Genomic DNA, 23,923 nt, shown 5'->3' with positions numbered 1-23,923 from the left:
TGCTCCCCGGTGTCTTAGGATGACGTCCACACCCCCCTCTGGTTGACAAAGCCTAGCTTTTGCTGTTCAGTGTCCTTTCCCACCATTGCCCCCTCCCATTCTCCAGGCCAGTCCCCTGAACTTACTTCAGTTCCTGGGATTGAGCTCCAGGCTCTTCCTCACCGTCAGGCCTTATCTGAAAGCTCCTTCGCTCCTGTCCATACAGACGCACAGAAGAACACAGATTCATCTTCCCTGCTTCCGTCCCGTTCTTCAGATTAGCCCCGCTGCCTTCAGGAGCCATGTCACCCAAGATTCTCCCGCTGGGACACTAACCAGTGTGGCTCTGAGGGGTAACCTAGGTTGTACCTGCCTGCTTCTGTGTCCGCCTTCCTCCCGCCTTCCACAGTCTGGCCCCGCTCTGGCCCCGCACGCTGTCTGCAGTTTAGTGGGCACTGTCTGGCTGACATCTTTGTCTGGCTGAGTCTTTGCTTCATCTTCCTCTTACTTCTGAGGAGCCTCAGCTGCTGATGTTAATTTGTTTGCCTGGACTTGGGATTTAAGCCCAGATCACAAAACCCCTGATTTCTCCAGTCTCAAAGCCAAAGCACAGAGCTTGGAGAGAAGACGGTCCCAAGGGCGCCTGCGGGAACTCATCTCAGTGTGGTGGGTCATCCTGAGGACCTGCCGCGTCTCATCCGCTGGTGGTGGTGGATGGATTAGTCTGTCCAAGAGCCGGACGCCTCTCATTTCTCGGTTGTTGTTTCCCCTCTCTGCCTGGGGGGTATGTGTGTGAGAGGAGGTGTCCTCCAGACTTTACTGGGAATGGAGATGGCGCTGTCATGGTGTAGGGGGCACCTGGTCAGGTTGGTGAATGTGTGGTTAGCCCTGTGCCTTGATGTTTATTGTTTTCAGGCAACTTAACAGTCCTGAAGTTAGAGCCAAGCGAGAGAGAGAGTGCAAGGCCTCTCTTTAGGTTACAGTACTTCACCCTAGGGTGCAGTAGTTCAGGTTTCTAGAGATTTCCTCACTCTTGCCCCTGGGTTCGGTATCTCCGGTATGTGGGAAGTTCTTCGTTGAAATGGAGACTCAAAAGCCAGCCTAGGGGTGGCTGCTCCAGTGTCCCGCAGGGCTCGCTGCTCATCTTGGATAAGTAGGTATTTAGTACTTTCTGTGAGCAAGGCCCGGTGGAGGTCTTGGAAGGAGAGAGAAGACAGAAAGCCTCAAGGGTTCAGGGATGGACATGCTATCTGCATTCTCATCCTGTCCCTCGTTAGCCTTGTGCCCTCGGGTCATTGGCTCATGAGCCCTCTGTGTTTCTTGTCTCACTGTCAAAGAAGGTGACAGTAACTTCATGAGCCGGTTAGGGTGTCTCTAGTTGCAAAGAGCCTCACATAAGGAATCCTCTTGAGGTGGGACAAGCCACCCTTAAACCCAGGTGAATTGTGGAGGGTTAATCCAGTGGCTCCATGGAGCACCGCCCCCACCCCGCCCCTGGTAGCCTCCATGCATTGCATGTCTCAGCAGCCTACTTCTCTTGATCCCCAGATAGCTCTGCATTGCAGACAGAAAGGTCCAGAGGCAGAAAAGCGGTCTCTTCCACATACCCCCTTTTAAGAGCGGAAAAAACGCTGTGGGAGCCCTCAGCAGATGTTCCTCAGGTCAACTGCCCAGAATTTCCACAGTGGCCTTTTCTACTCCAGTCTCCACCAAGAGCAGTGGAATGACCAGAATTGACCAAGAGACCCGCCTGTGGGGCTGGCTCTCCCCCCTGCCATCCTCTGGCACCAGGGTATCAAGCCTGAACAAATTTGAGGTGGGCAGCTAGTGGTGAACCACCCTCAGGGTTCCAGAAACTTCCAGGTCCCGAAGGCCTTGTGCAGCACCTGGAGGGCAGCTCAGACACAGGCAAGGTGCTGCCTGCCCCACTTTCCTTCTCTGGGAGCATGCAGACTTGAAAGGGGATGGCGTGCCCCGTCCAGGGGGTTAACAGGCAAAGGGAAGCAGCATCAGCATCTGCATTTCAGGATTTTAGGGGGTGATGCCTAAAACTAGACTCGCTCCCCGGCCTTGGTGGGCGTTTTGCGGCATCTGTAGTCTGGAGGACATTGCCTATGGAAAGAGAAGCTGCCTTGGCTGCTTAGTGAGCTCTCCGGAGAGCAAGGCTGTGCTCCTGAGTGGTGTGTGTGGAAATACCTGAATTGCTAGAGCTCGAGTCATCGGTATGCATCTAGGTTTCTGGGGGTTGGTAATTATTGCTTAATCCTCTCCCAAACATAGGTCAGCCACCATCTTTTGCCTTCTCTGGAATGTTCCAGTCTCTGTTCCTGGAGATGTTGAAACCAGCTCTGGCCATCCTGCCATTTCCCCAGAGCACCTCTGCGCCCTGTGCCCCTTGCTGTTAGTTTGCAGAGCAGTGTAGCAGAGAGAGCACTCGTCCAGGAGTCCGAAGCTGTGTGACCCTTTGATGGAGTCCCACTGGTTTTATTTTTGCTTTTACTTCCCCGGCCTCAGGAGACATGTTTAGAAAAATGTTGCCACAGCCGATGTCAGGACATTACTTACTGCCTGTGCTCTCTTCTAGGATTTTTATGGTGGCAGGTTTCACGTTTAGGTCTTTCATCCTTTTGAGTCTATTTTTGCATATGGCGTAAGGAAGCTGTTCAGTTTCATTCTTCTGCACATGGCTGTCCAGTTTTCCCAACACCATTTGTTGAAGAGACTGTCTTTGTCCCGTTGCATATTCTTTTCTGCTTTGTCGCGGATTAATTGACCATGTAATTGTGAGTTTATTTCTGGGCTCTCTGTTCTGTTCTGTTGATCTATGTGTCTGTATTTGTGCCAGTACCATGCTGTCTTGATCACGACAGCTTTGTAAGATAGCTTGAGGTCTGGAATGGTGATGCCTCCAGCTTTGCTTTCCTTTTTCCAGATTGCTTTTGCCATTTGGGGTCTTGTGTGGTTCCATATCAATTTTAGGATTTTTGTAATTATACTGGAATTAAAATAAAATCATAGAAAATAGCTGTGTGTCCTGATTTTGGCTGTTCACTAACATGCTGTGATTTAGGTGAATCTGTAACCTCGGGTCGGGGGGTAGGCTCCATTGCCTTCTCAGGCCTGTGCAGATGTTGCCAATCAGTCGTGGCTTTCTTGCCCTGCACTGACTCGGGCCTGGCTTACACTCAGACTTAACATCCTTTCCCCTACAGATAGGCCGCCATTGTCAATGGGATATTTGAGATGCAATTGGTTTTCAAGCCCCAGGGCCCCCATAGTTTTGCCGTTTCTCTTTGGCAGAGTGGATAAAAGTTTATGGTTTCCTACTCTGTTGTGATGTTGTCTGCTTTTCAAGAGCCTTATGAGAATGCCATCAGAAACCGTATTCCTGGAGGACCTGGTATTATCAAGGGTTGTTGCAAGGGGAATGGTGGCAACAGGGCCTGCCTTGGTCTTGCTCACTGAGAAATCACCAGCACCTAGCCCAGTGCCTGGGTCATAATAGGACTGAGCTGCTTGTGGAGCTGAATGAATGAGTTTGGGGGTAGTGGTCTGCACAAGAAAGCATGCTCCCCGCCTCCGTCTCTGTAGGAGGGATCCTGGGGACTACATATATGCTTTGGAAAAGCTGCTTCCCTCCTTCTTTCGGATATTATTAGAGTTGTAAAAGCCTTCTCTGGATTTCTTCTCTCTGAATTTGCATTTTGGCTTTCACAGCCTTTGAGACAGAATTCAAAGCAAAGCTTCAGCCTGGGAGAGGAGGCAGCATCATTGCAGCGGGGGCTGGGGAGCTATTAGGTCCCTCTCCTGGTCCCCAGAAGCTGCACCAGCTCTGAGCCTCGCTCCCCTGCCACCTTCCCTGCCTGCTCCTCCCCAGTGCCTCCCCCTGCTCTGCTCTCGCACAGCTCCGCTTCTGTATCTCTACAGCCATTTCTTAATGGCTTTGAGGGTCAACTTCTGGGCTGAGGGCTCACCCCATGAAGCCCCCTGCAAGTGGCCGGCATGTCTTTGACCAGCCGGGAAAGTGTGCTCCCTGCCAGTAGTGGCCAAAAGGAAGTTGGTACAGTGTGTCCCTGCGTGTGAGGCCTCACTGAACAGAAGCCTCCTAGCCAGTTCTCGGTTTGTGGGAGGCAGACCTGGGCTCAAGAAAGTAGCCCCCTGATGGGTAGGAGACAAAGCTGGGGAACGGCTGCAGAGGCACTGCAGAATCTGCGGCACACGGAGCAGGATGGTCCCTCGGCGCCTGCGGGGCTCAGCCACTGAGTGTCTGACTCTTGATTTCTGCTCAGGTCACGATCTGGGGGTGGGGGTCGTGAGATCCATTGCGGCCTGGGGCTCTGCGCTCAGCGTGGAGCCTGCTTGAGATTCTCTCTCTCCCTCCCCCTCTGCCCCTTCCCTGTTAGTGCACATGCCCTATCTCTAAAACAAACAAACAAAATCTTTGGGACACCTGTGTGGCTATCAGTTGAACTTCCAACTTTTGGATGGGGTTCAGGTCACAATCTCAGCATCCTGGGATCAGCCCCGGGTCGGGCTCTGTGCGGAGTGTGGAGCTTGCTTCAGATTCTCTTCTCCGCTCCCCCTGCCCCGCCTCTTCCTGGCTTGCATGGGTTCTCTCTCTCTCTCTCTCTCTCATAAAATAAATAAATCTTTAAAAAGAAGTAGGATGATCCCACAGGCGAACGGGGACAAAAGGGAGGGTGTCCAACAAGTGCCTTGAGTGAGGAACGGGCAGGCTTCTCCCCACTTAGTGTTACCCCCGTCACTTACCTCCAGGTGTGTGCCTTGGGTCTAACCCTTTCCGATTGATTGTATGATGTCTCCATCTTGGTGGCCTTCTGTTCTTGCTTTCATACTGCTGTCCCCCAAGAAGAGAAAAATGCCTTGGGCTGTCCTTAAAAATATGTGCAAAGAGGACAAAGAACATCTGGCTGTTCATTTTCCTATAGGAGAGCTTCTGTCTCCTTCCTCCTGTGAACACTAATTCCAGGCCACACTAGAGAAGGGACAAATTTTATTTTTTAATTGAGGTATAATTGACATATCACATTCTATTTCAGTGGCACAATGTAATGATTCAATATTTGTATACATTGCTAAGTGATCACTTAATAAGTCTAGTTAACATCTGTCACCATATGTAATTACAAATAATTTACTTTCTCGTGATGAGAACTTTTAAGATTTACTCTTCTAATAACTTTCAAATATGCAATATAGTAGTCCATCCTTCCTGTGGGGGATATGTTCCAAGACCCCAGTGGACGCCTGATTCCATAGATAATACCTAACCCTGTGTATAATACATTTTTTCATATGTAGATAATATGTATATATATCCCTAAGATAAAATTCAATTGACAAGTTACGCCTAGTAAGAGATTAACAAGAATAACAATGAAGTAGAACAATTCTAACCATGTCCTATAATAAAAGTTATGTGAATGTTGTGTCTCTCTCTCAAATATCTTATGTACCATACTCCCCCTTCTGATGATGACAGTGATGTGAGATTGGAAAATGCCTGTATGACAAGGGGAGGGAAAAGGAGGGGAGGTAAATAACATAGGCGCTGTGATGTAGTGTAAATATTGTTGACCTGATGAGTCATCAAAAGGGGATCATCTGCTTCCAGACCATGCTGACCATGGGTAACTGAGACCACACAAAAGCGGTGGCTACGGGACAGTGTTATTAACTGTAGTCACTATGCTGTACATTACATACTCATGACTTATTTATACCTGGGATTTTTGTACCTTTTGACCCACTTCACCCATTTTATCCAGCCCCCCTAGCCCTCACCTTTGGCAATCACCAGTATGTTCTCTGTGTGTATGAGTTCCATTTATTTGTTGTTGTTGTTCTGAATTCCATATATGACATCACACTGTGTGTGTCTTTCTAAGTCTGACTTACTTCACTTAGCACAGTATATCCTTAAGGTCCATCTGTGTTGTCACTAGTGGAAGATTTAGCTCTTTTTTAATGGCTGAATAAAGTGCCATTGTATGTATGTACCGCACTTGTTCCTCTCGTTCACTGGTGAACACTTAGGTTGTTTCTAAATCTTGGCTGTTTTAAGTGATGCTATATTGAATGTGGGGGTGGATACAGCTTCTGAAGTAAGTGGTTTTGTTTTTTTTAGATAAATACTCAGAAATGGAATTGCTGGATCATGTGGTGGTTCTATTTTTAAATTTTTGAGATATCGCCCTGTGATTTTTTTCATAGTGGCTGCACTAATTTGCATTTCCAGCAACAGTCCATGAAGGTTCTCTTCACATCCTCACCAACACTTGTTATTACTTGTCTTTTTGAAAGTAGCCATTCTGACAGGTGTCAGGTGGTATCTCACTGGTTTTGGTTTGCATTTCCCTGATGATGGGTGATGTTGAGCACCCTTGCTTATACCCATTGGCCATCGGTATATCTTCTTTCAAAAAATGTCCATTTAGCTCCTCTGCCCTTTTATTTTTTTAAGGTTTTATTTATTTATTTGACAGAGATCACAAGTAGGCAAGGGGGGGGAAGCAGGCCCTTTGCTGAGAGAGCCCAATGCGGGGCTCAATCCCAGGACCCTGAGATCATGACCTGAGCAGAAGGCAGAGGCTTCAACCCACTGAGCCACCCAGGTGCCCTCCTCTGCCCATTTTTAATTTTTAATTGGATTGTTTTTCTGCTATTGAGTTTTATGAGTTCCTTGTATATCTTGGATATTAAATCCTTATCAGATCTATGGTTTGTAAATGTCTTCTCCAATTCAGTAGGTTGCCTTTTCATTTCATTGATAGTTTTCTTTGTTGTGCAGAAGTGTTCTTGTTTGATGTGTTTGTTTTTACTTGTTTGTTTTTACTTTTGTTGCTTTTGCTTTTATTTTTGCTTTTGGGGTCAGATTCAAAAAATCATTGCCAAAACCAGTGTTAAGGAACATATCACTTATGGTTTCTTCTAGGAGTTTTGTGGTTTCAGGTGTAATATTCAAGTCTTTAATCCACTTTGAGTTAATTTTTGTGGATGGTGTAAGATAGTGGTTCAGTTTTGTTCTTTTGCATGTGTTCGTTCAGTTTTCCCAATGCTAATTAGTGAGAAAGTACTTTCTCTATTGCATGTTCTTGGCTTCTTTGTCATAAACGGACTCACCATATGTGCATGGGTTTATTTCTGGGCTCTCTATTCTGTTTCAATGATCTATGGGTGTGTTCTTATGCCAATACCATACTGTTTTGATTCATAGTTTTGTAATACAGTTTGAATAAGAGAGTGTGATGACTCTAGCTTTGTTCTTCTTTCTCAAGATTGCTTTGATTATTCAGGGTCTTTTGTGGTTCACACAAATTTTAAGATTGCTAGTTCTAGCTCTGTGAAAAATGCTATTGGGCTTTTGATAGGATTACATTGAATCTATAGATTGTTTTGGGTTGTATGGACATTTAATTTATTTTTAAAAGATTTTATTTATTTATTTGACACAGAGAAAAATGAGAGAGGGAACACAAGCAGGGAGAGTGGGAGAGGGAGAAGCAGGCCTCCTGTCGAGCAGGGAGCCCGATGCAGGGCTCAATCCCAGGACTCTGGGACCATGACCTGAGCTGAAGGCAGATACCCAATGACTGAGCCATCCAGGTGCTCCTCCTGTGGACATTTTAACAACATTAGTTATTCCAATCCACGAGCACAGACTATCTTTCCATTTATTTGTGATTTCATTCTCTTGCATCAGTGCACAGGTCTTTCATCTCCTTATTAAATTTATTTCTAGGTATTTTATCCTTTTTTCATAATTATAAATGGTATTGTTTTCTTAATTTTCCTTTTGATTATATGTTACTAATAAAAATAAATTCAACAGATATTTTTATGTATTGCTTTTGTTATCCTGCAACTTTACTGAATTTGTTTATTCTAACAGTTTTTTTGTGGCATGTTTAGGGTTTCATATATATAAAATGTCATATACAAATTGTGTCAGTTTTTCTTTTCTGATTTGGATCTGTTTTGTTTTATTTAAAGATTTTGTTTATGTATTTGAAAGAGAGACAATGAGAGAGAGCATGAAAGGGGAGAAGTTCAGAGGAGAAGCAGACTCCCTATGGAACTGGGAGCCCAATGTGGGACTCCATCCCAGGACTTGGGGATCATGACTTGAGCCGAAGGCAGTTGCTTAACCAACTGAGCCACCCAGGCACCCTTGGATGTGTTTTATTTCCTTTTCTTTCTTTTTCAAAATCTTTAAGAGATTTTATTTATTTATTTGAGGGAGACAGACAGAGGTAACAACAGAGATTGCGACAGAGAGCACAAGTGGGGAGGAGAGGGAGAAACAGGCTCCTGGATGAGCAGGGAGCCTGAAGTGGTACTCGATCCCAGGACCCTGGGACAATGACTATACCTGAAGGCAGATGCTTAACCGACTGAGCCACCCAGGTGGCTTATTTCCTTTTTTCCTTTTCTTGTTGAATTGCTCCAGCTAGAACTTCCAGTATTATGTTGAATAACAGTGGTGAGAGTGGGCATCTTTGTCTTGTCCTTGATCTTAGAGAAAAACCTTTCACATTTTCATTGCTGAGTATGATGTTAGCTGTGGGCTTGTCATGCATGGCCTTATTATATTGAGGTATGTTCCCTCTATACCTACTTTGTTGAGAGTTTTTATCATAAATGGATGTTGAATTTTCTCCATCTATTCAGATGATCATATGATTTTTTTATTAATATCATAGAACACACTGATTGATTTGCAGACGTTGAACCAGCCTTGAATCCCTGGAGTAAATCCCACTTAGTCATGGTGTGTTCTCCTTTTGATACGTTGTTGCATTTGGCTTGCTAATATTTTGTTGAGGATTTTGTGTCTGTGTTCATCAGAGATATTGGCCTTTAACTCATTTTTTTTTTAAAGATTGTATTTATTTATTTAGCAGAGAGAGAGATCACAAGTAGGCAGAGAGGCAGGCAGAGAGGCAGGCAGAGAGAGGAAGGGAAGCAGGCTCCTGCTGAGCAGAGAGCCCGATGCGGGGCTGGATCCCAGGACCCGGAGATCATGACCTGAGCAGAAGGCAGAGGCTTTAACCCACTGAGCCACCCAGGCGCCCCTGTAACTCACTTTTTTTGTGGTCTCCTTATCTGGTTTTTGTATCAGGGTAATGCTGGTCTCATAAAAAGGAGTTTGGAAGCACCATCTCCTCTTCTATTTTTTGGAAGCATTTTTGAGAAAAATTAATTAATTGCTTTTTGGATATTTGGTGGAGTTCACCATGGAAGCTGTCTGGTCCCAGGCTTTCATTTGTTGGGAGGTTTCTAATCACTAACTCGATCTCCTTACTAGTAATAGGTGTGTTCAGATTTTCTATTTCATGATTTAGTCCTGATAGGGGAGGGAGATTTATTCCAACCATGCCTTTTAGAATTTATGGGATAAGTTATTCATTTATCCATCGCATAGGTGGAAAGTACAAACATAGAGACCAATAAAAGGAGCTTACAGTTTGTCCAGAGATCTTTTCTAAATAATAAATTTTATCAAAAGATTTTATTTATTTGTGAAAGAGAGTATGGGGTGTGGGAAAGGGCAGAGGGAGAAGGAGAAGCAGACTCGCCACTCAGCAAAGAGTCCCAATGTGGGGCTTGATCCAGGACCCTGGGATCATGCCCTGAGCTAAAGGTAGACAGTTAACTGACTGAGCCACCAAGGTGCACCTAATAATAAATTCTTTTTGAATAATTGATATGTTCCCATAGTTTAAATGTCAGCAAATCAAAAGAGAAAAAGTTAAGCGTCTCCTCCCCTATCTTCCAGCCATCCAGCTCCCGCTCGAGGGGTAACTACTGTGAGTAATGTCTTCTGTCTCTTTCTGAAGACATTCTCTTCATGTGGTTCAGTGGCTTTTAACAGGCCCCAGAAGGTGGAGCTCATCAGGACAACCCAAGCAAGATCTTCTAAGGGCACCTGACTGCAGCCATCAGGCAATGGGGTCAGGGAGGATGGGCAGAAGAGAGATTCTGAAAAAGATATCCCAGAGGGCTTGAGTATAATCCCCGCTTCCAGCCCCAGCCCTGGGTCTCGCCAGACAGGCGAGATATCTACATGCGGGAATGGACATAATAATACAAGATTTCACTAGAGACGAAGGTCACATTCCTGGTACTTCCAGACAGACAGTGCCCTCCCCCAGAGGACCGAGACTGCAACAGTGGGTCTGCTGTGGCTGGGTGGGGCTTTAAGAAAGGTTACTGTCTTCATCCTTTCTGGGCTTCCTGTTCCTCATTTATGAAACCCCTAATCTAGGGTTTTTTTTTTTTTTTTTTTTAAAGATTTTATTTATTTATTTGACAGAGAAAGAGATAGAGCACAAGGAGGGGGAAAGGCTGAGGGAGAAAGAGAAGCAGGCTCCCCACAGAGCAGAGGAAGCCCCATGTGGGACTCGATCCCAGGACTCTGGGACCATGACCCGAGCCAAAGGCAGTGGCTTAACCAGCTGAGCCACCCAGGTGCCCCCCTAATCTAGGGTTTTAAACTTTTTTTCCTTGAGTCCCTGTAGCAGTTTGAGGGAACCCATAGACTTCTTTAAATGCATGCGTGAAACATGCAGGATTATAAATGAAAACAATGAACCTGAAATATGGCAGTTTCCCCACATGGTGGCCCCCGAGTAGTCCCACCAGACAGAGACTCCTCCTCTGAGGAGGGCCACGGCCAGGTTCAGGCTCCCACAGGCTGCTCTACATCTTGGTACTGCTTGGGGCCTGGTGGTGTTCATTAGAAGACAGGGGGAAAGGGGCGCCTGGGTGGCTCAGTGGGTTAAGCCTCTGCTTTCGGCTTAGGTCATGATCCCAGGGTCCTGGGATCGAGACCCACATTGGGTTCTCTGCTCAGTGGGGAGCCTGCTCCCTCCTCTCTCTCTCTCTGCCTGCCTCTCTGCTTACTTGTGATCTCTGTCAAATAAATAAAATCTTAAAAAAAAAAAAAAAAGACAGGGGGAAAGATCCCTCTGAGGTGGCTTTGCAATGAGTCAAATGAACAATCCCTTTCTCCCCATAATTAGCTTCCCCTCTGTCCACACAGGTCTCTCCTAACTGAAGAGGACTAGGTTTCCCAAAGGTAGCAGCACTATTCTGGGAAACAGAATCCCAGCCTGCTTGGGGCAGAGGGGACAGCAGCTGCCCTCACAGCCGGGCTTCTCTAGCCTGGTGGAGAATTTCGGAGTCGGCCTTTACAGGTCTTACACTGTGTTATGGTCTCCATCCTGGTCACCGGAGTCTTAGCCTTGGAGAGGGATGGTGGCCTGCCAAGCTTCTGTTGCCGGTGTGTGGTGGGGCCACTGGGCCTCACAGGTGCCTGTCTCAGGACTGGCCTGCCAGCAGATGCAGAAGAAAGTTAGGTTCCTGCCGTTGCCTTTTACCCTCCTCCTTCTGGTGTTGGGCATGGCACCCCTGGAGGGAGGTCGGTGTTTTAAGCACTGGAGTCTTGGGTGGCCTAGGCCACATGTTTTCTTTGCGGATAATTTAACATCGGCTAAGATGACATCAAGGATTTGGTGTGCCTGTGGAAGGCGCTGAGCCGTGCGCGGACTCCCAGTGGGCCAGCCTCCCTCCAGACTGGAGGCCAGTTGTCCCTCTGCCGGGAGCTCGGGGCTCTGTGCGCCGGGAGCTGCTGTTTCTGGTGTGTGTTCATGTGCGCTGCAGTCACCACCTGACCTGTAATTGAAATGGCCGATTTCCAAAAATCTATTAGAAGCCAAAATTGCCTTCAGTAGGAGAGCATCAGAAGGGCCGGGTTCACACGTGCGTTCTGCCGTGTGGATACACGGGCTCCTTCAGAATCCGTGCCTCCAGGACCCAAATACGGTCTCTTAGGAAGATGTCCATCTGCATATCATTCTTTCCAGTACACGGCAAATCCTCCATTTCCTCCGTCTCCTGTGGGTCCTCTCTCTCACACAGAGATGTGTCATTCGTTAAGGCAAAGAGACAAAGAGGGAAAAAACCCACAAGTTTTATCCATCCATTTATTCCAAAATTATACATTGCGCCTTTGGCCCTTGCTAGGTACGAGGCACTGTCCCGAGATAAACCGTAGTCAAGGCGTGCACAGTCCCTCCTTGCATGGTGTGTATAGCCTAGAAGGAGGAGATGGACGCGCCTGGGTGGCTCAGTGGGTTAAGCCGCTGCCTTCGGCTCAGGTCATGATCTCAGGGTCCTGGGATCGAGTCCCGCATCGGGTTCTCTGCTCCGCAGGGAGCCTGCTTCCTCCTCTCTCTCTCTTTGCCTGCTTGTGATCTCTCTCTGTCAAATAAATAAAATAAAATCTTTAAAAAAAAAAAAAGATACAAATAAACAAATGTGCTAGGAGAGTACTGGGTGCCAGTGCTCTCCAGGTAAGTGGTCTTAGGATGTGAGAGTGTGACTCAGTGGTCACTCTCCGCAGGGCGAGCAGGGAATGCTTGCCACCCAGAGGAGTGGACTAGGGTCAGAGGATGTGGGAGTTGGGGACATCGCATCAAGTCATGACAGGATCGTGGGCAGGCCCGTGCCCGTCAGGTTTAAGGCACAGAGAGAAAGCTGGAAGGTGGAGTAGATGAGAGGCAGGAGCCAGATCACAGGACGTGATGTCCTCATTGAAGTTTTTCAGGCAAGTGAGTGAAAAATTCCCTCCGACCCAATTAAATGACTCATAATTCCCCAGGGCACACAGTGGGGTTTACGTGGGGGACCTCAGCAGAGAATAGCAGAAGGTAGCTGGAGCCAGCTGGAGTTTGTGCGGCATTTCACTCGGTGCCAACTGCGTGTCATTTCATCTAGACCCTACAACAGCCCCACGAGGGGAGCATTGTTGCTGGCTGTTTATCCCCGGAAAAGCAGGGTGCGGGGGTGGAGTGATTCACCTGGCCGGAGGGCAGACCTGGGGTTCGAAACCCGCTGTGCAAGCTCCAAGCCTCTGCTCCCTATACCTTCCTGGAAATGGACCCCACACAGCCTTTTTATTATTGTTGTCCATTTATTTTTATTACTTATTTTTTTTTAAAACCCATGACTGATTTATTTATTTAGTAATCTATACCCAAGTGGGGCTCAAACTCATGACCCACGGTCAGGAGTCTCCTGCTCCTTTGAGCCAGCCGGGTGCCCCAGACTACTTACCTAATAGATGTGAAACATTTGAACACTACTGAGATGGAGTAGTTTTTCATGTGTCTATTTTTAAACTTATAGTAAAAACATACAACATAAAATGTCATTTTAACCACTTTCAAGTGTACAGTTCAGTGGCTCTAAGTACATTCACTGTCACCAGCATCTATTTCTAGAACTTTTTTGTCATTATGGATGTTCCTAGTCTAGGTTTTTTTTTTTTTTTTAAGATTTTATGTATTTATTTGAGAGAGAGACAGTGAGAAAGAGCATGAGTGAGGAGAAGGGCAGAGAGAAGCAGACTACCCGTGGAGCTGGGAGCCCGATGCGGGACTCGATCCCGGGACTCCGGGATCATGACCTGAACCGAAGGCAGTCGTCCAGCCGAGCCACCCAGGCGTCCCTAGTCTAGATATTTTATATAAGTAGAATTATCCAGTATTTGTCCTTTTTGCCTGGCTTCTTGGACTTAACATACCATCTTTAGGGTCGGTTCATGAAGTAGCATACGTGGAACATTATTCCTTCTTATGGTTGAATAAAGTCCCATCGTGTGTACATATCACATTTTGTCTGTCGATCTGTTGATGGGATTTCCACCTGGGGCAGCTTTTCACAGAGACAGGACCTTACGTCTACTCACTCCTGTTCTGGGATGCTTTCTGATTCCTGGCAAATCTGTGTTTGTCCCAGGTTGGGGGTGACCCTCCACTGTGTGTGTGGTTAGAGGTGCTGCCGAGTTTAAGGTAACTAGCCTTGGTATAGTGAAAAAATTCAAGGGGGTAGTTTCTGGGTTACTCTATCCATTGAGCCCCCCACTCTTGATTTTGGCTCATGTCATGATCTCAGGGTCATGAGTTCAAGTCCCACCTGGGGCTGTGGAGTCAGCTTGTCCCTCTCCCTCAGTTCCTTCCCCAGTCCCTCTTTTTCTCTCAAATACTTAAAACACACACAGACACACACACAACTCAAGAGGAACACTGTAATTGGTCTTGTGCCAAAACCAGTTCTAATTAGGTTCTCCCACTGTCCGCTCTGTAGACAGAGAGCAGCAGAGAGGTCCACAGCGGTTATTTCTTTGTTTACTTCTAAGCGAAATCATTTCCTGTAGATGGAAATTTAGCTCACCTTCGAAATTCTCCACAGTAGCCACCCAGGAGCCCCGAGTCTCTGCTGGGGGACCCTGGGCAGGCCATGTTTATCTGGCTTTGGTGTCTGCATCTAAAATGATATTAAACTTCTTCTAAGAGCTCATGTGTCCTTCCCAGACAGAGAGGTGAAGTTCGTTTCTAACTCTACTCTGGGTTCTTCCTTGCTATTTGTACATTAAGCTCGTGCCTCTCTCCTCTTTGAGAAGCTGCTGGTCAGTGTCCTTTGTAGTAATCCCATATTCCTGTGATGGGATGACAAAGCCGACTCCCGGATGTTGGGCCCAGGGACTGCTGCTGTCCCCACCCCCTCGTATCCCCCTCACTGGGGTGCAGCGAGACAGGGGGTGCCCTTCCCTCCCAGCAGCCTTTGTCTGGATGCCGGGAAGTGCTGGGTGGCCTTGGGAAGTGTGACTTACGTCTTCCTGGATGAACTGCCGCCTCTCTCATTGCCAGGAAATCAGTGATGCTGGCGGCTACCTGTTTCCTCAGCTGCAGGACAGGAGAAAAGCCATGCTGCCTCAATGTCCCCTGAGGCACTAGGCCCCTCACGGCCAGTTTTCTCTTTCAGAGCCATAAATCTGAGAAATCCAGTGCTGCAGCAGGTGCTGGAGAGGAAGAGTGAGGTCCTGTGTGTCCTGACCCAGAGGATAGTGACGACGCAGCCTTGTGTGATATCGGAGCACATTCAGATAGAGGAGAAGTGTGGCGGCATGGTGGGCATCCAGACCAAGACGGTGCAGGTGTGTGTGCCGGGTGCAGGCACGGGCTCCATGGGCTCAGCAGCCTCTCGGGGCCCAGTCCTTGCGGCCGGGGGCAGGGGCCTCTTCAGGTGGTGTCTTCATTTGCCAGGACTCTTCTGCAGTGAGCTAACTGAAATCCAACTCAAACTGGCTTATACGAGGAATAATTTAGGGCTCATGTAACTGAAACATTCAGGGTTGTCTGGCTTCAGTCACTGCTAGTTTGAGATTCAGAATTGTGGAAAACCACATGCACTGCCTTCCCTGGGGTTAGATCCCCACGCAGGTGGGCGTTCTCCCTGTGGTGCGGCTTTTTTCCAGCTTGCTGCCACCCCAGCGGAAAGTGTGCTCTGGGTTGGCTCTCGCTGGACCATCCCTGGTTGTAGCCATTCCTGAAGGAGACCCAAGGCCAGGGCTCTAGGGCCCTCAGAATAGCCAGGCAGGCTTCGTCGGGTGCCTTCAAAAAAGAAAATGGGTCAAAGGAATACTGAATGCACAGGTAACCACCAGAGCCCCTTAGAGTCAGGGTCTCAGAATGATTACTTTGGGATCAAGTGCCTTAAATCCTTTATAGACTGAGTGAGGGAAGGTGAAGAGCAGTATATGTGTCTCTATACACATAAACAGAAGCTTCTGGATTAAAATAGAGACAGTCCAATCAGGCTGACCCCAGAGCCAGTACTGAACTTCTGTGGAGCAAGAGGCTACCAATCCCAAGCTGTTTCCTCCACAGCTTGCCACGTGCCTGATGTCCTATTCTTAGAGACTTGCTTCCTGGGGTAACTTGACTTTTGCTAGAGGACCTGGGAAAGTTGTATCTGGAAGGAAATGGAGACAGAGGTCTGGTCTGGAGCTGGACTCTCTGTGGGGCAGTGATGAGGGAGATGCCCGACAGGAGAGAGCTTTGACCAGCCCTGCCAGGGTTTCTGCCCATGGTGGCCCCCCGCACAGGCCTGGCACCTGCTGGCAGTCAGGATGCTGCCTGTCCTCACACCAACCAGGATCAAGTTACTAAATGGAGTTTCTGATCTCCAGTGTTGAGGCAGTGATCTCTGTAGGCCATCATGGGAAGGGTTCATATTTTTTTTGTTTGTTTTTTAAAGATTTTATTTATTTATTTGACAGACAGATATCACAAGTAGGCAGAGAGGCAGGCAGAGAGAGAGGAGGAAGCAGGCTCCCCGCCGAGCAGAGAGCCCGATGTGGGGCTCGATCCCTGGGACCACAACCTGAGCCGAAGGGAAGGGGTCATATTTGTAACAGTGTTGGGAGGAGAGAGCTGTAGTGCCTGACTGCTTGGCATTTCCTGGGCATCCCCCTCTCATCCTTACCTCTCCTCCCTCCTGCCCCCACTCTGGGTTTGTCGAACAGCACAGTGTGCTGTCCACTGAGTCTGGAATGATGCCCTTTTGGGGGCTTCTTGCTCTTAGCTAGGTTCTTCCAGTCAGGCTTTGACATTGGATTTTCATCATTGCCCGGGGTGTTAAAGTGGTTACCCTAATCCTCTGTGAGGCAAATGAGGAGTGATCTTGTTTATTTTCTTTATTCATTACCAGAGACCTAGCCTCACTGTCTCCCACACTCTGGAATCCCACTTTTGCATCCCCACAAAAGTTTGCTCGTTTACTTCCCAGTATGTGCCCTACATCATGAAGCCCACAGGGATAAAATCCTTACCTCTGCTGGCCGGCTTCTGTTTTTGCTGAACGCCTCTCATGCTCAAGGCCACAGCCGGGGGTGGGGGGTGGCGTGAGAGAAACCTGGGGTGGGGGGGTCTGAGCACACAGGTGGCAGCGTGCGCTCTCACTCACAGGTGTCTGCAAAGGAGGACGGGAACATCACCAAGGACACCAACGTGGTGCTGGAGATCCCGGCTCCCACCGCCATTGCCTATAGCGTCATCGAGCTGTACGTGAAACCCGATGGCCAGTTCGGTGAGTGCCGCCTCCGGCTCTGGGCATGAGAGGAAAGAGATGGGAAGTGTGGGGGTGTCCTGGGATAAGGGAGGAAGGTGGACTGCTTTGGGAGGACGGTGGTGTGGGCGAGCTTTTACCCTCATAGCACAGGGTCAGCAGCGTGGCCTCTGCCATCAGACTGGATATCAGCCCTGGGGCCATGGGGCCTTGTTAGTAAGGCCTCAGGCAAGTTGTGGATGTCGCTGAGCCTTCACTCCCCATCTCTGGAAGTGGAGAGGTGTTCCCTGGCAGGGCTGAGGTGGGGATTCCGTGGGAGGAGCCCATGAAGTGCCCAGTGTGGTGAATGTTTACTAAGTACTCTGCTCACCTCTTAATCGTACCATCAGCAGCAGCAGCATCTCACCTTCCTTCACCCTCAATATGAAACCAAAAACGTGGCACTTGACCTTGCTCTGCTGATCACCAGTGTTCAAACCCAGGAAATCCTGGTTGTTGCATCATTTGAAGAAAACAAGGGCTTTAGCTTCGTGCTCATGTCTGCTGATCTTAGACTCGGCGTGGCCCCTCCCTCATGCTGGTCCTGGGAAGAGGTTGTGTGGAGCCTGAAGACTGACCCCTTAAGGGGGCCGTGAATGCATAAATGAAATACAATGATTGACTTTTTCAGGTATAATAGTGTCATGGTTATGTTTATAAAAAAGAGTCTTCGTTTTTAGAGATTTGTACTGAAGTCTTCACAGATGAAATGGTAACCTGTCTGTGGTTGGCTTTGGAGATAATTTGGGTAGAGCGTAGGCTGTGTGTGCATGGGGTCCAGAGTGGTAAAGAATAATCATCGAAGCTGGTCAGTGAGTATGTGGAGGTTCATTTGACTCTATTCTTGTGCCATTTCACCTTTTCCATAAGGAGAATGTTTTAAAAGGGGTGCCATAATAGACCATACACATAACTACTGGTGTCTCCTGCTCCCCCTGCCCCACTTTGTTCTCTGTAAGGTCAGGGAGGAGGAAGTTGTCTGAGAGTCAGCCTTTTGTGTGCACTTGGCCCGCACGAGGTCACCATGCCATGGAGCCACAACTGCAGGCACTTAGAACGTGGACTGTCCCCATGGGACAGTCACGAGCTCCTGGGTGCACGAGCCGCCACAGGAGACACATGTGAGGCATGGGCTGCAGTGGCAGGAACTCCTCTCTTTTCACACATGGAGCAGCCTGTGTTTCAGGGAGATGACAAAGAGTGAGGGTGTCAGTTTGAAGAAGCCGGTCTGGAGAGGTTGGTCAGGACACATGAAATGCCAGGAAGACCAAGAATTAGGCCATTGTTCCAAATTTGTTTCGTTGGCATTTTTATTACTTTTTCTGTCTCTTTGGAAGACTTCTGTCTATTGAACAAACTGCATCATTAAGAGAATTCTTTTGTCCCAGCTTCTATTATCAGCCATATACATGCGTGTTACCACACGGACGTACCTGGCTCCAGACTAAGATGTAATCCAGGCCTGGTTACCTGTCCAGATGGGCTGGCACTGTTATAAGCCTCTTGCAAGCTTGGCTTGCACCTGGGGCTGCCCATGAGTGCTTCTGAGGACCTTCGGCAGCTGGGAATCAGGCTGGGGCTGCCACTCCAGGCTGTGGTCCCAGCGTGGGACCCCCTCCTGTTTCTCCGAGGAGGTGGCAGCATCCTGCTCTGCTTGCAGCCCTGTTGGGGCACCTGTCGCTCCTATGGGGAGCCTCTCTCTTCTCAGATTGGGAAGACAGCCTTGTCTGGCTGTGGCTCTCCTGTTTGCATCTCGATTTCAAGCCTTTTATCTTGGCTGGCTTCTGCTGTCTTTGACAATAACCTCCCCTTTTGCTGTGGAGAAGAGGTGCCTGGGGTGGGGTGAGGCAGGTCCGGGGGGACGGGAATTCTGCAGGTTATTTTGGCTCCCTTCCCACGCCCTGGCCTTGGAAGCTCCGCTCCATTGCTCTTTTCCTCTGCTGACTGTTACGCCTGTGCAGCCTGGTGGCCAGGCTGACACTGCATATGACTCACTGCCTGATTTTTAAGCAGTTCTGCTTTTTTCCCATTTTCCCATCTGTGTTTCTGTTGCTCTTGCAACAGAATATTCTGATCTGCCTTCATAAGCATAGACCCGCAGGGGCCAGAAGGGCCCTTAAGAGGCTGGCTGAAGTCACCTCCCACCTTCTGGGAGTGCACTCGACAAGGTTGCTGTTTGTCCTCTGCAACTTTAAGCAGAGGCAGACTCCTTCTGTGTCCCTTGGGAGAGGCACCTGTGCAGCCTGTCTTCACCAAGACTCCCTCAGCCACGAACCCTTCCTTCACTAACAGCTCCCTCATATGCCAATGAGAAACATCATTTCATGGCCCTGAACTTTAGCCTTTAGTCTGTGCTTTGTATAATCAGGTATCATGCCCGTGTCCTTCTGACTGGATACCCCGTGGACAGGAGCCTGTGCTCCCCACCCTGCCTGGGCCTGTGCACTGCTCGGCTGGTCCACAGGCCCTGACAGCATCTCCCAACTGGGTCCCGCCGCACACTCTTACTTGGATCCCCTGCTTCTCTGAATCTTTCCCCATCTGTCCCATCCTAGCAGCATAGCTAATGTGATCGTTTAAAAGTAAAACTTTGTGGTCATTTCACACACTTGCTTAAACACCTGTCTGAGGCTCCCTTTGTCACAAGAGAAATCCTGCACTTCGTGTCTTGTGACCCAGTCTCAGCATTTGTCCAGCCCTCCTCCTAACCTGCTTTGCTGGTGCCGTCTGGCCAGTTAAGCCCGTCTGGGGACACTCCTCTTGCTCTTTTCCTGGAGTTCCATGACTGCCTGCATGCCGCCTCTTTGCCTAACTCCTACCGAAACATTAGGGAGTTCCTTAGACACTGCTTCATCCAAGAAACCTTTTCTAGTTCTCTCTCTGGCTTCAGGGACCTGTCTACCTCCTCCAGCACCACCTGTTACCTCTGTCCCCACTCAAGATATACTTCTTGTCCAGGCCTGGACTGTATCCCTTCGTAGCACTGACTCCCAGCACAGTGCCCAACACTGAAAAGAATGAGGGAATTGGGGGGCGCCTGGGTGGCTCAGTGGGTTAAAGCCTCTGCCTTCGGCTCAGGTCATGATCCCAGGGTCCTGGCGAGCCCCACATCGGGCTTTCTGCTCAGCAGGGAGCCTGCTTCCCCCTCTCTCTCTGCCTGCCTCTCTGTCTGCTTGTGATCTCGGTCAAATAAATAAATAAATAAATCTTAAAAAAAGAATGAGGGAATTGGTAGTGTCTCCCGGGGCCCATGCCTATGTATGGGCAAGAGTGGTGCTGGTGCCAGAGATTCTGGAAATAGCAGTCGGCGGCCCTGGCTGGCTCTTGGCAGCATTTGAGACGATGTTAACAGTCACAGTGGCTGTCCTGGGGGAACTACTTTGTTACCTGAGGGCTGGTTCACATTCATCTTTCTCAGAGCCTGGTGCAAAGGGCCAAGTGAGCCAGGCTACTCTGGATGCCTGGTGAGTGTAGGTTGAAGAGTGAATGATTGTTTCCGTCTTTAGACAGCTGTTTGATCTTTTATGTCATTTGTGGCCACAAGCAAATAAAAATATGTGCTAATCCTCATGCCTTCCACATTTTTATTCCATAGCTTGTGCTGAAGTACACAAGTTATTAATTAAAAGCATAAAAAGAGCCCCAATTCACAAGTTCACTTACAGTTTTGGCTTATTAAGGATGTAATTATTACATAATAACTATTAACGTAGTTGAGTTCTTAAATATGTAAGCAAATATTTATTTTAAAAAACCTTTTATTGTGGAAAATGTCATACATCTTCCAAAAGCAGAGATAATAATATGAACTCCCCTGTACTTGCCATCCAGCTTTAATAATGGGTGATTCATGTCTCATCTGTAACTTTACCACCTCACTCTACCCCACTCAATTATTTCAAAACAAATCGTAGGCATTATATTGTTCTGTCTTTAAATATTTCAGTGTATCCAAAGGTAGGGCTGTTTTAAGACTAGTTTTGCCTTCATATAGATTCATGCAGAATGTATTCATTTGTGTCTTTTTTTCACTCAACATGTTTGTAACATTCATTCATACAATTGTGGAAGTCAAAAGTTCATTTTTTATTGTGTATTATTTACTAATGAGGAAAAGTTGACTTGAAAAATACAACCACACACCACTTGTGTACTTATATTAACAACAATACTTATTACCAGTTCAGTCAAATTTATTAGATTTAATTTTTTTGTTACATATGTGGTGAGTTGTGTAAGATCTTTTGTTAAAAAGAAAACATCAGGCCCCAAATGGTGTCCTTTTAAAATTTACTTAGTTGAGTTTTTATTTAACAGTTTGTTCAAGTCAGGCTAAGAAAGTACTTCTGATGTCTGAAGGATTGCTTCCTGCCTCCTCAGAGAGGACACACTGGACAGCTTTAAGAACAATGGTTTCTCCTGTAACTGTGGGAAGGGGCTGAGATTTCATCTAATAGCATAACGTGTAGGAAGTGGGTTTTGGGGCCAGAGTGCGTATGTTCCCCTGCCCCCACGTCCCCTTAGGTAAAGCTGGGCCTGAGGTGTGCCAACAAGGCCCAGCTGACCCTGTGCCTGCCTGTCCTTTTCTCCCACATTACAGAATTCTGCCTTGTACAAGGGAAACACGGTGGCTTTGAGCTTGAGAGAAGTGGCTCGGTCTTCATGGACCCTCTGCCCTTTCAAGAGTTTGCATTTGGGGACATGCCAGATGCTGCACAAGGACCGTCTGCCCTGGATTGGCCGTTGAGTGTTTTAAAACAAGGTATTGCCAGCAGAGTGGGGTGTGCTGAGCTGATGGCTACTTGTACTGCAAGCGGTGACAGGGCCTTCAAGAGACTTACTGGAGAACAGAGAGGATAGTGCCTCCAGGTCAGCCCAGACCACTCAGCAGGATGCACCTCAGGGGGATCGTAGGCATCCTCAGGTCTTAGGTGCTGTGTTTTGAGGAAGGGGTAGAAGATGGAGGACTGAGAGGGCATTTTCATTCATTTTAACCAAAGTAACCTCGCTGTTAAAAATAGCTAGTCAGCAACAGAGAACACCCCACATTTGCACCTGTTTCATTATTTTCCAGCCTTCACTGCCAGCACAGGCAAGATTGTTGGCATTGCGAAATGCTCTCCTGGGGGCTCTTTCTGCACATGGTCTGAGCCCTGCGGTGCTTTGGCATCCGGGGGTGGGGGGCAGGTATCTGCCACTCGCCTGTGACAGCTTTTATTCCTCTAGCGTGCTGTGTTTTAAAAAGTTGGCTTTTCTTGTGGTGGTATGGGCAAGGGCGGAGTGCAGGATATGGCAGAAGAGGAAATGGGCAGAGAAAAGGTGAAACAAATAATCAGGAAGGAGCTTGACAAAAGGAGCCAGGAGCAGCTCAGAATATAGTCTGGCTGGGAGGGTAAGAAGATTCTTAGCTGTGGGGCTTTGGTGAGTCCCAAACTAGAAGATGCTTCTGTTTCTGTAGCAGAAGTGCCAGTGTTGGAAGACATGGCAAGGAAGGCCGTCTTAAGATGCAGCATCCCCCCATCTTATGCAGGGCTGCAGGCCCCTCCTCTGCTTCCTTGAGGCTGATGATTGGGTCCGACTCCCAGTTGCTGCTTCAACACTGCCATGGGCTAGAACACAGCAGAGCAGCCCCGCAGCCATGAACTGTGCTCCAGGGAAGTGATGAGACCATTCGTGGGCTGCAGCTTCCTTATGATTTCCTTTCCCATCATCCACCCTGTCAGCTGGCCATTCTAGTCAGCCTGGGATGACATGGGATGGCTGGGCCTGTGAAGCAGGAGTAGGATGGGGGGCAGCCTGGCCTTTGTGCTCTCAGACCCCAGGCCAACCCAGAGAGCTCTCATCTCTAGGCTAGGGTGGCAAAGACCCAGCTGTGTTCATAGGGAAGTTTTTGAATCTATCAGGGAATGATGGGAATCTGTCAGGGAATGATGGGACCTCTTCTGTCCATGGGGCCGACAGCTGTGCTGGAATTTGCCATCAGCAGAGGTGTGGCTCCTTGCGCATTAGTACGCATCCCTACATGTAAAAGCTGTGGTTTATCAAATCTTGCTTGTAAAGCCCCACTGGGCTTAATTTACTAGAAGTGTTGCAGTCTCTTTAAAAAAAAAAAAAAAGAAAAAAAGAGGATTTTAAGGAGACAGCCTCAAGCATCCTGCAGATCCTGTGTGCCTGGTTCCCAGGATGGGTGAAGAATAAGGAGTGGGAAAAGTGAAATGGCTCTGTTTGCCATGAAAACAGGGTGCCAGATTTGGAGAAGCAAGCATTAAATATTAAAGGATGAAATCTGCGTGTTATTAGAAGAAAGGACAAGGAAAATAATGGCTTTGGATTTGCTTGGCTGTGAAGCCCTGTAAAAGTACTGAAGGTTAGTAATTCCGCCTTGATACCTGCTTCTATAGAGATCATGCTAAAGAGGAGTCTAAATAAGTGATCAGACTTTTCTAGAAAATAGACTTAATGTTTAGGGAGGGAAGAGGGAAGTCTGAAGCAAATCTGGGTGGCCCTCTCTTTTCTGCCTCTTTTCATCCACCTCCTTCTGGTTATTGAGAACACGCCGGGCGGTAACTAGCTCGAGGTCCGGCTCAAGTTGCATGACTGGCCCCGCTCCTGGAAGTGTCACTGAGAACCGAGGACAGTGACTGCAGAAAGCCTGCTGTCCCTTGTTCCGTCATGAGGCCGGGCGCTCTCTGTTTTCACAGCCACTTTGCTCCTGGAGCGGAACTTCCGTCCCTTTGCAGAGCTGCCGGCACAGCAGCAGTCGGCGCTGAGCCACGTCCTCCAGGCGGTCCTGTGTGATGAAGAGCTTCTCAGGGCCCTGGAGCAAGTGGTAAGAGCAGGGAGCTCGCAGGCTAGCATTCCACCTAGGGTTGCAGAAGTGGACAGACTAGATCTCTTGGGATAAAGCCGTGAGCTGGGATAAGATGGCCTATGAAATGTCCCCACCTCCTTTAAACCTTAAGCAGCTTCT

At 48.2% G+C, this 23,923-nt stretch overlaps 1 protein-coding gene across 3 annotated transcripts in view; it reads left to right on the top strand.

Moving 5' to 3' along the window:
- Window positions 1–23,923, top strand: part of GSDME (gasdermin E) — an 84,498-nt gene that overhangs the window by 38,580 nt on the left and 21,995 nt on the right. For all 3 annotated transcript variants that reach the window (XM_044246239.1, XM_044246237.1, XM_044246238.1), the window contains exons 4-7: window positions 14,830–15,001; window positions 16,815–16,935; window positions 21,554–21,715; window positions 23,655–23,782. In XM_044246239.1, coding sequence (XP_044102174.1) covers window positions 14,830–15,001; window positions 16,815–16,935; window positions 21,554–21,715; window positions 23,655–23,782 — 583 coding nt within the window. The remainder of the gene's footprint in view (window positions 1–14,829; window positions 15,002–16,814; window positions 16,936–21,553; window positions 21,716–23,654; window positions 23,783–23,923) is intronic.

The sequence above is a fragment of the Neovison vison genome, chromosome 4 (assembly GCF_020171115.1).
Source record: "Neovison vison isolate M4711 chromosome 4, ASM_NN_V1, whole genome shotgun sequence".
NCBI classification, from domain to species: Eukaryota; Metazoa; Chordata; class Mammalia; order Carnivora; family Mustelidae; genus Neogale; species Neogale vison.
Note: the sequence above shows the minus strand (reverse complement) of the source record. Positions and strands in the feature narration are given on the sequence as shown.